The 16,769-nt window shown below is 47.5% G+C and overlaps 1 protein-coding gene across 1 annotated transcript in view; it reads left to right on the forward strand.

Moving 5' to 3' along the window:
* Positions 1 to 16,769, forward strand: part of BAZ1A (bromodomain adjacent to zinc finger domain 1A) — a 510,573-nt gene that overhangs the window by 321,948 nt on the left and 171,856 nt on the right. The window contains exon 16 of the mRNA XM_086936946.1: positions 8,737 to 8,828. Within this exon, the coding sequence (XP_086793072.1) occupies positions 8,737 to 8,828 (92 nt within the window). The remainder of the gene's footprint in view (positions 1 to 8,736; positions 8,829 to 16,769) is intronic.

Below are 16,769 nucleotides of genomic sequence, written 5' to 3' on the forward strand. Positions count from 1 at the left end.
GATCTAGTGGTTGTTACGCACAATGTGCAGGAGGAGATGAAATGGTGGACGAAGGAAAATATAACGATGGGGAAACCTCTAACGCCACCGGACCCAACTGTGACCATCACCACAGACGCATCCCAGAAAGGATGGGGTGCACACATGAACAGGCTAAGAGTGAGGGGTCTGTGGAACCCAGGAGATGCAGTCAAGCACATCAACTACCTGGAACTGAAAACAGTGTTGCTGGCCCTCAGGGCCTTCCAAAAACACCTTTACAACAAAAGGGTGATGATACAGACAGACAACACCACAACAATGTTTTACATCAACAAGCAAGGGGGGACTCGGTCATTCCCCCTGTCGAGCTTGGCTCAAGAAATATGGAGATGGGCGATCCCACTCAGGATAGACCTGCTTGCCATACACCTGCCAGGGAAGGACAATGTGGAGGCGGATTGGCTCAGCAGGCAAGCGTCGGTGTCCCACAAATGGGAGCTGAACAGCCAGGAGACAGAGAAACTGTTCAGGAGGTGGGGCACACCAACAATAGACCTGTTTGCAACACGCCAGAATGCAAAATGCCAACACTTTGCATCGAGGGAACAGGAACCGATGTCCCATGGGAATGCCCTATGGATAAGCTGGTCAAAGAAATTTGCCTACGCTTTTCCACCGACGCCACTGATTCCCCAGAGTCCTGAACAAGTGCAGGTCGAGCAACATGACTCTCATCCTGGTAGCTCCCCAATGGGCGAGGCAGACATGGTACTCTCAGATTATGGAGATGTCGCAGGGCCAAGCACACAAGTTCCCAAAAAGAAGAGACCTTCTCTCCATGGAAGGGGGACAAGTTCTACACCCAGAACCAGAAAGCCTCAGCCTGTCAGCGTGGCTCCTGAGGACTTAGAGTTCGCACATCTAAATCTACCAGAGAGCACCCTTCAGGTGCTGAGAGAAGCAAGGAGACCCAGCACGCGGAAGTGCTATGGGTAAAAATGGAAGAGGTTCACGCAGTGGTGCCATAGGAAGAACCTGCAGAGAAAACTGACGAGAGAGTCTACAGTACTTAGATACCTCACGCACCTGATCAAAGCTAAACTAAGCTCGTCCTCGCTGAGGGTTCACCTGGCAGCGATTGTGGCATACACAAGAGGAGAAACAGGGAGAAGTTTCTTCACTTCCAGAGTAGTTAAAAGGTTCTTGGAAGGAGCGAAGAGAATAGCGCCACCCAAGAGGATGCCGCCGCCGGCATGGAACTTAAACGTTGTACTGACAGAACTCATGAAGCCACCGTTTGAACCCATCCATAAAGCATCACTACAAATGCTGACAATGAAGACAGCCTTTCTAGTAGCAATAACATCGCTACGCAGAGTAAGCGAGCTACAAGCTTTGATGCTGCAAGAACCGTACATACAAATACACAGTGACAGGGTCATGATGAGGACAGACCCGCATTTCATGCCCAAGGTAGTGTCTAAATTCCACATGAACCAGAGTATCCAGATGCCTAGCTTCTTCCAGAAGCCCACGTCAAGCGCGGAGAGGGCGCTCCACACTCTGGACGCAAGTTGGGCAGTAATGCACTATATAGAGAGGACGAAAGAACACAGGAAGACGAAACAATTCTTTGTGTCCTTCGCAAGGAGTTTCCTAGGTAGACCAGTGACTAAGAACACCATAGCAAGATGGATTGCCAAGACAATACAACTCTGCCACAAGCAAGCTGGAGAGGAGCTCACTGAGGGGCCACGAGCCCACTCAACCAGAAAGAAAGGGGCAACGATCGCCTTTCTGGCAAACACGCCCATCCAAGACATATGCCTGGCGGCAACATGGGCTTCAGTGCACACTTTCACTAAACACTATTGCGTAGATGTGCAGATGAACAAGGAAGCACAAGTGGGCCAAAGAGTGCTTCAACATATCTTTAACAACCAACGCTCATCTTCCACCCAGCCGCCACATGAGTGACAAAACCGCTACGAAATCTATGCACAGCATAGTGAATCCAGAAAGATTCACGCTGCAAAACGAATAGTTTCTTACCTGTCGGTGTAGTTTTGCAGCTTGAAGATCTTTCTGGATTCACTAGCGAACCCACCCACCTCCGCCAGAAAGATGAGGCTGGAGAAGGTGGAAGGACATAGAGTAAGATAGGAACGTTTAACAGGACAATATACGTGAAGAAGTTTACGTTGAAGGAAAGTTTAATACACATAGCCATGGATTCACCACAGAGACAGAGAAAAAAGAATCCGAAGATGGCGCCCAAGGGTGGGAGCTTCCGCAGGAAGCGTGCCAACGTCCCGAAGGTGCACCAAATGGTGGGACGTAGACGCCCACCTGGGCTACAAAAAAAAAAAAAGAGAAAAAAGACTACGAATCCGGACCCAACCACCAGATCGCGGAATAATGCACAGCATAGTGAATCCAGAAAGATCTTCAAGCTGCAAAACTACACCGACAGGTAAGAAACTATTCATTATCTATAAGGTACACCCTTATAAAATGAGTTTTTATATGCCTGGGTAAAGTGAAATTTCAAATTTCACTCCCCACATTGTGTTAAAGTGCTGCTCAAATTCGACTTTGATGCTAGGAGCACTGGGTAAGGACGATCTGCAATATTTCTGCAGATTCAGAACCCCTTAAGTCTCCCCTAGTTGCACAGGGGGAGGGGGTCCTGTAAAAATTAGGGAAATACTTATAAAATCTGTTTTTATAAGGCCTGGTCCAAGTAATTTTCCCCATTGCAAATCCCATGGCCCATAGGTTAACATGTCAGGGAGTTATTAAAGAATAACCCCTGATAGGAAGGAGATAGAGCTACCTTTCAAACTCTTACTAGAATGGTAGAGAAAAATCCAACACTATTATATTGTTTAATTTCTCTTAAAATTTACATACATGAAGTTTTGCAGCGTGACTCTTTCTGGATTCACTATGCTGTGCATATTCCGCAATCTGGTGGTTGGATCCGGAATCGTAGTCTTTTTTTTTTTCTTTTTTTTCCGTAGCCCAGCTGGGCGTCGATGTCCCACCATTTGGTGTACCTTTGGTGATGTCGGCATGCTTCCGGCGGAAGCTCCCACCCTTGGGCGCCATCTTCAGATTCTTTTTTCCGCCGTTGGGTCTGGATCCTCGCGTGAAGCTCCAGAAGTTTTGGAGGAGAAAAGGAGAAAAATAAGTGAATTTCTTCAGGAAAAAACTCGAAGACCAGGAGAAGATCATCAGAGCCGGGACGACGAAGGAGAGGAACCTCGAGATCTTCGACGTCCGACGGAGAATGCGCACACAGGGGGCCCCCTGAGCACAGTAATGGACAACACACCATTTAAATTCTGCCGTAATTGCCACCACAAGTACACGCAGAGAGACCAGCACCCGGTCTGCAACCTCTGTCTGCCTATCGACCACGGGAGCAAGGACTGCAACGCCTGCTCAGTCTTCACGCCGAAGACGCTGAGGATTCGGGAAAAACAGAGGATAGCTCACCACCCGATGCAGAGCAAGGGCAAGGCCCTGTCGCTGTACGACCTGGGCCTCTCCACCGACGACGAGGACAACCTCGCCGAAGGTCCAGATGTCTCCACGGTCGCAGAGACCGATAAGAAATCGTCAGACAAGGTAGGAGAGTCTATGACCCCGAAACCCTCGACAGGGCCTCGAAAACCTGAGGCTGACTCTCGAAAATCATAGTCTAGAACCTCGAAGGGAGCACCGGCGTCTAAATCTTCGATGACCGAAGCTGCGGTCCCCGAAAAACAGCCCAGCAGATCCTTCGAGAAGGACTCCCAGGCGGCAAAGACCAGCGAAAAACAAAGGTCGTCGAAGCAAGCTCCCGAAAAGGGATCCTCGACGGAGAAGGAGCCGAGAGCCGCTCCGACGTAGACTGGGCCGTTGAAGAGGACGCTGGAACGCTCGACGCCGAGCAGGCTGCACAGATTGAGAGAAAGAAAAGAAGGCTTGAGGCCGAGATGGAAAACATCATCCAGAGCAAGAAGGACTTCGAAGACAAAATGAAAAGCTTCAGGATGCCCTCGAAGCCCGCGACGGTCCTCGAATAGATAGAAGAACACGAGGAGTTCGATGCCGAAGAGCCGCCAAAAACTCTGGAGCCCTCGGAGCAGGGAGAAGAGGAGGGCCTCCATTACACAGAGGGTGATTATGGGGACCTGCGTTCGAGCTACGACTCTGGATCCTTGACGGCTCAGGACCAGGATTGGCAGGACATCGAGGCCGAAAACGCGGAGGAGGCTGTGGAGACATACCCCTCGAGGCCTTCGCCGCCAGATGACATTGGGGCCTACGATGAGGTCCTCAAAAAGGCTGCAGCAGCTTATGGAGTCAAATTGGAGGAGGAGAAGGCTAAGGCAGATTTCCTGCTGGAAACCTTGCTCCCCGAACAGACAAAAAGCCACTTCCTGCTCATGCTGAAAAGTATTATGGCACAGGGCAAAGAGGCGTTCAGAGAACCAGCTACCTGCAGGTCAGTCACGCCAAGGACGGAGAAAAAGTAAGGTTCTCCTCCCAGGACCCCCCTTACATCCAGGGGACAGTTTCAGCAGACTCAATTATAGCCGCAACGGCCAGAAGAAGGGCCAACGTCCCAACAACATCTGGGCCACCACCTGACAAGGAAAGCAGGACTCGCAAGCAGAACCTCAGGAAGGAGTTCTAACTGGACCCTCCTGCTGGAGAAGGCGGCACAACACAGTGGTGAGAAAATTCTCCAGAACAGTTTCTAAAGGTGTGTCCCTGTCGGAGAAAATGAAATTACTAAAAGGGGCACTTTTGGTTTCTAAGCACTAGAAGGTGACTTAATCTTTAAAAATTCATATCTCTGGTTCCCTACAGTGGATTTTTTTCGTTTTGGTGTCATTTAAAAAATAAAAATATTACCTATTTTTATAAATTGGTGCTGGATTTTTTTTTGTGTTGTGTCCTAATGATTTACTGAAATTTTGTTTTTAAATGCTTTATATACCTGTCTTTGAAGTTAAGCCTGTCTGCTCGCAGCCACGCTACCAAGGGCTGAGCATAGGAATAATTTTCTAAGACCTATGCTGGGCCCTACTATGTTAGTGGTCTTATGTCCAGTGGCAGACCTACATTTGCCCCTACCAATAACCCATTTTCCAACAAATACCCATTGCGCGTGACGTTGGGTGGCTCCATTCGGCTCTGCGTGTCGTCCATGACGTCTGTAGCTTCGGTTATAACACCTTTTGGTAAGACACGCGAGATGGCGTATGCGGGCTCTGCAGTGGGACTTGACGTTCCAATGGGCACAGCATCATGGAAATATCACCAACATGGTTCAGATCTTCGAAGGAAGTGTGAAGGATCTGAAATGGTGGTTAACGAACGAGATTGGGTCAAAGGCAGACCTCTCTCACTTCCCCAACCGGATTTCACAATTGTGACGGATGCATCACTTCTGGGATGGGGCGGCCAATTGGGAGAGATGGAGATCAGGGGTCACTGGTCTCCGGAGGAGTAGGGCTCCACATAAATGTGTTGGAGCTCCGAGCGATTCGCTTGGCATAGAAAGCATTTCTTCCCTCTGTCAAGGGGAAGTTGGTACAGGTGTTCACGGACAACACTACCGCCATGTGGTACTGCAACAAGCAGGGTGGGGTCATGTACCCTTTGTCGAGAGGTCTCTGGACGTGGCTGGAACATCAAGGCATAGCCATGGTGGTTCAACACTTGGCAGGTTCTCTGAACGCCAGGACAGACTATCTCAGCTGTCAATGCCTAGCGGATCACGAATGGCGTCTCCAGTCAGAGGGCAACGCAAGGTCTCTTTTAGCAGTGGGGAGAACCTTGGTTAGATTGTTCGCCTCCGAAGAGTTCTCGCAATGTCAGCAGTCCTGCGCACTGAAGTTTCCAAGGCGGTTTTCGCTCAGCCATGCGTTTTGACACGAGTGGAGCGCTGGCCTATTGTACGCCTTTCCGCCCATACCACTTCTGCCCAGGGTTCTGATGAAGGTCCGAAATGACGGGGCCCAAGTCCAGTCCTCCTTGTGGCGATGGACTAGGCAAGGAGAGTCTGGTATCCATTGCATCTGAGCATGAGTGTCGATCCTCCGATCAGTCTCCCCCTTTGGGAGGATCTTCTGTCGCAGCAGCAGGGGAGGGTTCTCCACCCGAACCGATCAACTCTGTGTCTCCATGCGTGGAGATTGAGCGGCGGCAGTTGATGGCCTTTGACCTTCCTCTCGAAGTCTGTAATGTTATTCTGGCGGCCAGGTGACCCTCCATTAAGTCGGTATATGCCTGCTGTTGGCAGAAATGTGTGTTATACTGTACAGAAAGGTCTATGAACCCTCTTTCTGCTGTTCTTTTATTCATTCTGACCCTTGCCCAGCAGGGCTCTGCCTTGGGTACACTTGGGGGTTACCTTTCTGCTCTGTCTGCTTTTTTGCGGCTGCCAGACCAACCTTCTCTTTAAATCTCCGATTGTAAATAGATTTCTAAAAGGGCTGGTTCACTTGTTTACACCAGCGCCCTTTATTATGCCACAATGGGACCTTCATTTGGTCCTCGTGTATTTGATGTGCGCTCCTTTTGAGCCTTTACACAATTGTGCCCTCCGGCTGTTGACCATCAAAACAACCTTCTTAGTGACGATAACATCAGCCCGGAGGGTGAGTGAGGTACAGGCGTTATCCCGCTCGCCTCCTTATCTTATGTCCTTTCAGGACAAGGTGGTTCTTCGCACCAGGGCATCTTTTTTACCAAAGGTTATGACCCCATTCCGTCTGGGTCAGTCCATTACTTTGCCCACCTTCTTTGCTCCCCCACATCTCTTTAAGGAAGAGGAGCGTCTCCATCGACTGGACACAAAGAGCATTGTCGTTCTACCTTGACCGCATAAGAGTTCCGGGTGGATGACCAACTCTTTGTGTGGTACATGGGAGTAAAGAAGGGAAAGGCAGTGCAGAAAAGAACCATCTCTCGCTGGGTTGTTCTCTGCATGAAAATATGTTAAGCCTTGGCGAAGACGCAGCCCCCTGAGTGATTAAGGGCCCATTCCACCAGGGGAAAAGCTGCGACTACGGTCTTGGCATGGGGTTTCCCAGTCCAAGACATCTGTCAGGCGGCGACGTGGGTATTATTGCACACGTTCGCGAAACATTATTGCCTGATGGTCAAGTGCACAGGGACGGGCACTTTGCCCACTCAGTAAAACAAAATGACCCGCACCAAGGTACATATGTATTTGATATGTACCAGTATAGCAATCTACACACTACTCAGAGAAACAGTCCAATGTTACAAAAAGTCATCATTTCCCAAAGATAAACAATTTCCAGGTCTTGATTGTAGATTTGTTACTTTCTTTATTGATCATCAATTCATTAAAACAATACAGAATAGCCTGTCGCCAACGTGTTTTGTCACCCCTGTGACTTCTTCAGGGCTTAATATACAATATTCTGCGCAGTGATCGCATCAATTTTTCATCTAGTATCTGCACTGATGGTATCTTGTCTTATTGTCAAGTTATCTGGATTCTTTTTTTTTTTTTTTGAAAACCTTTATTTAGCACTGTGCAGAAGACAAATACGGGCCTACAACCATCCGGCCGGCCTCGACACTTCTGAAGCTTAGTAGCAAAGTATACTTCCACTCGGTAGCACGTCAGCACATAGAAGCTTACAACCTGTATTACATTGAATTACACGAGCACCAAGTGTCAGGAGCTATGAAGGTTAATTTTAAAATAATTTTTTATATAAGGAGATACGAAAGCTAGAACGGATCAGTGCACAGAACATCCATCTAAATAAGTGGGCAACGTCCATCAGGAGAGTCAACCAACAATAAACATAGCTAAAATGGCGGCACAGAGCTAGAACCACAGGATGATGAAGTTATCTGGATTCTTGATGAGACTTCGGTATAGTCCCCCCTGGCTATGTCCTTCTTACACCATTAATTTTTAAGCATGGTATCATCCAATCGTGAGCATTCAGGCGTCCATGGTCGAACGGTCTCGCTCCAAAATCCGGTCCTGTCGGTGTCCTGCAAAACTTTTCAGTCTAGTCCATGGGTCCGCAACCCACCGCTGGGATGGCATTGCTTGGGTATCTGATTCAAAAGTAAGGAATCTGCAGCTAGAAGTCTCTATCAGATGAACAAGTTACTTACCTTCAATAACACATTATCTGGTAGAGACTCTATCTAGCTGCAGATTACTTACAGCCCAACCCATGCCTCCCTGCTTTGCGGACTGATGTAGTACATTTAGGGTTACTCCCCTTTCAGGGCCCTAGTTTTGCACACGTTTATGTCAGTCACTTCGTGGCTCTGCACTTCTGGCTTGGAAAAACAAAGTACTGACGTCCGCGCGCCTGGGTGGTGCCTTTGTAGGCACCGGGTCGTCATAACAGACGTCCTAGACATGTGGAGCCGAATGGAGCCACCTGACGTCGCGCTCAAGGGTTATTGCTCAGCAAAAGATTCCGGATCCAGCCTGACGCCTGGGAAATTCAGAGGTAAGTAATCTACAGCTAGATAGTCTCTACCAGATAATGCGTTACCGTTTAGCTTTAGGTAACTTGTTCGATTGTCTAATGACCCCTTTTCAGTTGCCATGTGGTTTGAAATGCAGGCTGTTTGGCCTGGCTGGATGATCTGTTAAAGAACCGTCTCACTTGGAAGCAGAAGTCGTTTGTATTTGAGAGCTATTTTCCTTTGTTTGCTGTTTGTGTACCAACCGTCACCATTTCTCTCTAGGGGAAACATCTTGGATTTAACCACTGAAGTGAAGGAGCAAGGTCGTGACACCAACTCAGAAGACGAGGAGTGTTTTGGAAAAGAAAGTAAAGGTAGGGTCAGTCACTGATTGTGTATTCCTTGCATCTTTTACTCTAAGACACAATATTATGGCTAACATTAGGAGGTACATTTAGTAGAGGATGGTACTTTCATCCACTTTTAGGACCTTAGAAAGCCCCTACAGAAAACTGATTGAAAGCATTTTCTGTAACCAAACTTGGGTGTCTTAGTTTATGCTTTTCAGCCGCACCACATATTGATTCTCCAACCATCCCAGATCTGGTGTTTTTTGACCTGTCAAATTGCAGGGGCAGGTGAGGGGTGAAGGTGATCTACTTCTTTTATGGGTGGTTCTCTGGCACATTGTCTTCGGGAAGGGTTATGTTTTTTTTTTATTGCAATGGTCTTTAAACATTTTTTATTTTCCTTCCTTGTCCTTCATAGTGGGATTTAGCAGTACGGTGTTTGCCACAGGCATTTCTTGACCATTGACCCTCTCAAAATTCAGCCTACATCTCTGAAGAGCAGCTTTCTTGCATTGATGAAGACCGAACCTGGTCTTTTTATGGCCTGGTTTTGCTTAGTTAAGAGGGGCCCAGTTCCAGGCTCAGGGTTCAAGTCAAGAAGTACTTTTGAAAAGACTATTGTTACCAGTGAGCGGTTCGGCACCCCGTTGTGGGGCTCTCTTCTCAAATATTTCTGGGTGCACTATCTTGTGAGCACTTTGAGAGAGGAGTGTCCCAAGATTTAGGAATTGGCCTGTACCGGGTGACCTTTTCTTCCAGGCCGAGGCGAAATAGTGCCCAAGCCCACTGCCAGGCTTCCAAAACAGATTCTCTACAGGAACTCGCTTATTCATTGGCTTAATTGCCTTCGAGTTTGTACCAGTCTCTAACTAGGGTTCCCTAACCAAAGCATTTTTACACAGCGCTTCTTGGGTCCAGTGTTGCTGCCTCATTGTTTTACAATACAAGATGTACTGTCTTTTTGCTCTACTTGAAAGGAGAGTGGTACCCTTCCTCTGAGTGTATGTGGTACGACTACATTATCATAAACGAATAGGGTATTGTGACCCTCACTAAGTGTCAAACTGTGGACCTGACCTTCACCAGAAAGGCTTTCAGTGTCCGGTCTTAGGAGCATCTGTTTGACCCAACTGAGAGACGTGACACGTCTACAAGAACAAAGTGCATGCGAGCAGCACATAGGTATGAATGCGTGCAAGTGTCTTCTTAAGCAGCAACAACCTTTCTGGTCCACCTCCTATCACAGGTGCTGCATCACACACATCCTCCAAAGCTGTTGCCCAAAACTTTCCTGCCCTTTTCACTCTGCAATGAAAAATTGTATGTGTTCTTTGAACTTGTCTCAGTGAGGTGTTAAAATTCAGCAACAAGTAGCCATATCCCATATCCTGAGAATGAACTTCACTGCTACATCCTAATTTAAGAAAGCGAAAGCCCTCTTGAAGATGAAGTGCAGAATCGTGGTTGAAATGAGCAGCTCTCCAGTAGGGACCAAGTGGTGAATAATTTGTCAACCGTGATTGTTATATTCAAACAGAGAACCACCTGAAGTTCCATTGTAGCTTTAACTCGAACACTCAGATTTGCGTATCCTAGACTGCCCCCAACTTACTTGGGTGACTGATGTCACACACTTGTAAGGAACATATCTTGGACCTGAATGCCAAAGTCATCTTTTTGGGCCTATATTTATATTTAGTCCCCCATTGCGAGCCATGATGTAAGTCCCTAGCATACCAAATCCGCAGTTGAAACTGGTACTGCCTGGCATTTGGATCTTTTGAAGCGGAGTCATGTTTGTGTCTCAATTGTTGTATATTATGGTAGGCCTCTTTAAAATGCATTGCTCTTCTCGATCTTACACTTTTAACCTTAAGTTGATTTTGTTAGTTTAATCTAATTTTTTCTTTGTTTTCTTAATGGTTCTTTTTTTTCCCGGAGGGACACTTGAAAAAATACTCAAACTAATATTACAGGTCATATGGTCCCTGATTTTGAACAGGGACCATTTGACATGTAGTAAAAGGGATCAGTCTTCCAGTGTAATGATGTGACCTTGTCATGATCCAGACCTTTAGTTGTTTTCACTGGAGGTTTCACATATGTTATTGAATCTCTATTTGGTGGATGTTTAACTCCTTCTCCAGTATTAGGGGTGTCTTTCATAGATTCACATGCCTGAATCATTCCCCGTCGTCGGAGTGGGAGTCCCACTGTACATAAAAAAGCAATAGTATGCTATAGTAACATTGGAAAAACCAGTAATTCCCAACCAGGAAGTAAAGTAGCCCAAGCTACAGGAGAAAAAACTTCCACACTCATGACTATCCTAGTCATTTTGTATAGTCCAAACTACAGCCAATCAGGCGACAGCACCCACCAGAAGGTTCTCCCCAGAGGCTCAGGCTGTCAGATTTTCTACCGCACGTCGTGTGAAGGGAGTCTCCCTGAGCTCTGCTCAGTTCTTCTCTATTTTCCTTCTGGAATCTAGTGTTTTGAAGAGGTCTTCCAAGAAATCTTTATTCAGACCTTGTGACTCTTGTGGTAAGCTCTGGCTTTTTAAAGAAGATCCCCACAAGAAGTGCATTTATTGCCTTTATCCTGAACATCAAGTAAAGGACTGCAAGGTCTGTAGAACCTTCCCTCAGAAGACCCTCAGAGACAGAGAGGGCCGCCTGCTTTTGTGGCTACAAAAGCTTAAGCATTCGGATTATCCTGCGTCTGAGGAAGGCAGTATTGCCTCTGGTTCTACTTCAGCCTCTAGGAAGAGAGCTGCTACTGAGGTGTTAACTTCTCCTAGGGCTAAAGTTGCTAAGAAACCACTTCCATCTAAGGGGTCTGAGAGGCCTTCCACTTCCAAGCCTACTCCCGCTGTTAAGGAGAAAGTTGGTCCATCTACGCCCCCGAGAAGATCCACCAAGAAGTTACCTCAGACATCTGAGAAGATTTTACCTCCGATTCAGCCCCTGTCGTCGACGATGCCGTCGTCGACTATCTGCGTCGACGCTACATCTACGTCGACGGTAACTTTCATCTCCTAAGCCACAGATGATCATGTCGACGGCGTCTTCATCGCCTACGATGGTCTATGTCACTGTTAGACCTCTTTCGTCGACGGCAGAGTCTTCATCATCTGCCATAGTCGGCGGCTACTCTGAAGAAGATCCCGTTGATGACGTCGTCGACGAAGAAGCTACCGTCGATGGGCTCGTCGGCGAGTTCCACACCGTCTACTAAGACACCATCATCGAACGCTCCGTCCACAACAAAGGCTCCATTGTCGACGAAGGCGTAGACGAAGAGAACACAGTCGACTAAGCCAATTCCGTCGACTAAGCCAATTCCGTCGACGAAGTCCATACCGTCGACGAAGCCTACATCGACTGAACCATCATTGTCGACGACGATAACTGCACCGTCGACTAGGACCTCGTCGTCTAAAGGCAAATCCAGTGCAACGAGTCCTTTAGTGGACCCACAGTCGACGCTGCAACTATCCTCTTGCACCACTTTACAGGTGTGGTCACAGTCTACGGTTTTTCTGACGCCAAAACAATCTTTGCTTCAGAGACATGGTTCAACCTTGGAGTTATCACCTCTGCATATCTCACCACAAAGGGTACCCCTGCAGGTTCCAGACAAACTTCTTGACTCTGAAGACAGTGAGGATGATTCTGTAATTGAAGAATCCTTTGGAACGCCTACAACTCCTTCCGAACTAAATATTAAATATCAGGAGGATGACCAAGAGGAACAACAGTCATCTGAACAGATGACGTCCCCTGTAACAAGTGTCCCTGCCACTCAGGTGCCAATTGCATTGCTCACCAACCTCCAATGCATGCTAGATGACTATTACAGGCGGTTTCCGCCATCGGAATCTACAGGCTCTCTGCCTCCTACTCCTGCGGTGAAAGCGACTTTACCAGTCTTTAGACCTCCAAGGTCTCCTCCACCTGCACCGTCCAATCAGCTGGAAGGACAACAGTCTTCTGACGAAGGAGAAGCTGATGACATGTCGGAGTGGGATGAATACCAAGTACAGACTCCTTCTCCGTCACCTTCGGCTGCCTCGGATTCACCACCAGTAGACGTAGGTGGATTCCACCTTTTAATGGAGCGGGCTACTAAGCGTTTCCATATGAACATGGAACATACAGAGCAGGAATGCTTTCTCTATGATTTTAAGGATCAGCCTAGAAGACAAGTCAAATTTATACCTATTATAGACTTTATCTGGCAGGAGGGTATTAAGGTCATGTTTACTCCAGCCTCCATACCCCCAGTCCTGCAACGGATTGACAAGAAATATAAGGCACCGGAAAAGTCACCTGCGTGCCTTATAGGACAACCAAAACTGGATTCAGTTATTGTTCAAGCTGCTCAGAAGAGGTCTAGGAACCCTTCATCTCCAATTGCAGCCCCACCGGACAGAGATGGCAGGCGCCTCAATGCCATTGGAAAATATGTTTCGACGATGGCCGCTACCACGGTCCGGGCTGCTAATTAATTGGCCATCCTGGGCAGATATGGTCGGATATTGCGCCATACATAGACCAGCTTCCTGAGCCTTCTAGATCTGAAGCGCAGAAGATCTTAAAGGAAGGGGAAAGAATCTCGGCTGAGATTATCGATTCAGCAGTTGACGTTGCCTCGACTGGTTTCAGACAATTAGCAGGTGCTGCTGTTTTACGTAGACAGGGGTGGCTACGATCCACTTCATTCCGTCAGGAAGTTCAAACAAGGGTATTATATATGCCTTATGACGGAGAGTTTCTGTTTGGCCCGCAAGTAGAAGCCTTGCAGACAATGTATACTGAAACAGTGAAATCCTTGGGCACCCTCCAATTTCGTAAACCGCCCTTTCGAGGAGCGAGAGGATCTGGATCGTCCTCCAACAGAGGTGGATACACGCAACAATCCTCCTACAGACAAGGAAATCAGCGCTACCAAACACAGCGCTATCAATCCTACGGTCAACTGAAAAATAATTATTCCCAGAACCGGGGGAAACCGGCCTACCGTGGAAAGGATAAACGTCAATGAGACTTCTCACCTGCCACCGCTACTTACTCAAAATGGTCATCGATAACATCAGACAGGTGGGTCCTGGACATTGTGGCCAAGGGCCATGCCCTAGAATTCGAACAGTTTCCTCCAATGTTCCCCCGAAAGGCCCACCTCCAGCTCACATAAGAGAGCTCTTTGCCCAAATAAATTTGATGCTAAAGAAAGGAGCAATTGAGAGAGTTCCTCAAACTATGAGGGGAACAGGATTCTACTCCAGATTTTTCCTAATAAAGAAGAAATCCGGAGAATGGCGTCCGATTCTGGATCTCCGTGTCCTAAACAAATATCTGAAGAAACTAACATTCTGAATGTTGTCGCTACAGGAAATATTGCATCTTCTAGCAGCGGGAGACTACATGGCCACCTTGGATCTCCAAGATGCTTATTTCCACATCCCCATCTTACCTCGCCACAGAAAGTTCCTGCGATTCAGAGTGGCTGGCAGGGATTATCAGTTCAGAGTACTTCCCTTTGGGCTGCGCTCGGCACCCAGGGTGTTTACAAAAGTCTTGGCCCCAGTAGCGGCTCCCCTCCGGCTGGAGGGGATACAAATATTCCCATATCTAGACGACTGCCTTATCAAGGCAACTTCTTAAGAGGACACAGACAACCATCTACAACAGTGTCTAAACCTCTTTCGGTCTCTGGGTCTCCATCAACATCAGCAAATCCCAGTTGGTACCATCACAAAGACGGGCTTTCCTGGGAGCAACCTTAGACAACCAGCTGCTCCAAGCCTTCGTCTCGGACGTAAGACAAGATACAGAATATGGTTCGGACTCTGCTTTCAAAAAAGACCGTTTCAGTCCGACGGTTCAAATCTTTTCTGGGGATGGTATCATCGTGCATTCCGCTAATACCAAATTGCCGACTCAGAATGAGGCCTCTTCAGGAAGAACTCCGCTTACAATGGCTGCAGGTCTCCAGCTCCTTCGAGGATCTCATTCAGATTAAACCTCGCATACGGGATTCCCTCCTCTGGTGGACACAAAGAAAAAATCTACGGCAGAGTTGTGCATTCCTTCAGGGTGCGCCAAACTTTACAATCACCACGGACGCATCCCTCGAAGGCTGGGGAGCTCATCTTCAGGGCCTGACAATCAGCGGCAAGTGTAGCCCTTTAGGCGGTTCATGTTCCTGGAACAGAGAACGTCCTTGCAGACACACTCAGCAGGACAACAGTGTCCACTCACGAGTGGGAACTTCATCAGCAGACTGTGGATCGGATCTTCCATCTATGGGGTCATCCAGACCTAGACCTCTTTGCAACCAAGAACAGCAAATGCTGATTCTTTGCAAGTTGGCATCCCCATAAAGACTCAGGGGAATGCGTTTTCGATCAACTGGTCTCTGATATATGTGTACGCTTTTCCACCAATACCACTGGTTCCCAGAGTCCTGTGGAAGATGAAGAAGGAACCGTTTCGGCTGATTCTCATTGCTCCCAGATGGCCTCGCCAGTACTGGTTCACCGAGCTCCTTCGGAGTGCAAACAGATTCAGTTGAGTCCAATACCGGACTTGCTCACCATTCAAGACGGCCAGGTTTACCATCCGGATCCAACATCGCTGAGATTAGCGGCCTGGCGCCTGAGTACCGTGAGTTCGCCCATCTAAACATCCCTGCGGACTGCAAGGAAGTTCTAGCCAAAGCAAGGGCACCTGCTACCATAAAGATGTACAGTCTTAAATGGAAACGCTTTTGTGTCTGGTGTCGCTCAGCTGGAATTCATCCTTTTTCAGCTAAACCAGAGGAAATCCTGCCTTTTTTTCCTACATCTAGCAAGATCGGGATTGTCTCATGCAACCCTAAAGGTGTTCCTAGCAGCGATTTCAAGATACCGACAAGATGGGACCAATTTTCTTTATTCTGCGAGAATTATACAACCATTCTTTAAAGGCCTTTTTAGAATGTTCCCTCTGATACGTCGTCCACCTCCATCGTGGCATCTCAATGTAGTGTTGGCGCAACTCATGCATCACCCATCCGAACCTATCCACAGAGCCGATCTGAAATTTCTTGCGTGGAAGGTGTCACTGTTTTTGGCCCTGACCTCTTCTAGGAGAGTCAGCGACATCCAAGCTTTCACTGTTCAGCATCCCCTTCTTACAATTCACAAATGACTCTGTAGTGCTCCGCACTAATCCGAAATTCATCCCTAAAGTGCCTTCGGATTTCCATCTAAATTAACCTGTGATTTTAAAGACATTCTTTCCTAACCCACAAACGCCTGCGGAAAGGGCATTGCATACTCTGGACATTAAGAGATGTCTAAAGTTCTATTTGCAAAGAACATCTACATTGCGCAGATCTGATCAACTATTTATCACCTATGGTGCAATTCGTAAAGGACAGGCAGTTTCCAAGCAAACTATCGCAAGATGGATATCTGCAGCTATTGCCTTTTGCCATGAACAAGCAGGAAGTCCTTTACAAGCAGTTCCTAGAGCGCAATCTACGAGGGCAGTGTCTTCCTCTACGGCCTTATTCGCTGGAGTCCCTCTTCAGCACATCTGCAGAGCGGCAACCTGGGCCAGTCGCCATACTTTCACCAAACACTGTTGTTTGGATGCAGCCAGCGAGGCCGATGCTTTAGTGGGTCGAGCAGTTCTACGAAATCTTTTCAACTAAGGTGAGCCTCTGTTTCCCACCTCCTATTATTGCTGTCAGACGCTTGTTATATTTCTATGGTGCACATGCTCAAGTGATAGCATTCTATTATGCTTTTAATGATGTGCTTATTTACATATTGCATTGCTATGTGCTCTTAATATTGACAAGCTTAAGCTACCTTTAGCGTCTGTCAAGCACGTATATGTACTGCTATCTACTCTGATTCAAGCATGTGAATCTATGAAAGACACCCCTAATACTGGAGAAGAACAATAGTTACTT

Source organism: Lissotriton vulgaris, chromosome 9 (assembly GCF_964263255.1).
Source record: "Lissotriton vulgaris chromosome 9, aLisVul1.2, whole genome shotgun sequence".
Classification (NCBI taxonomy): Eukaryota; Metazoa; Chordata; class Amphibia; order Caudata; family Salamandridae; genus Lissotriton; species Lissotriton vulgaris.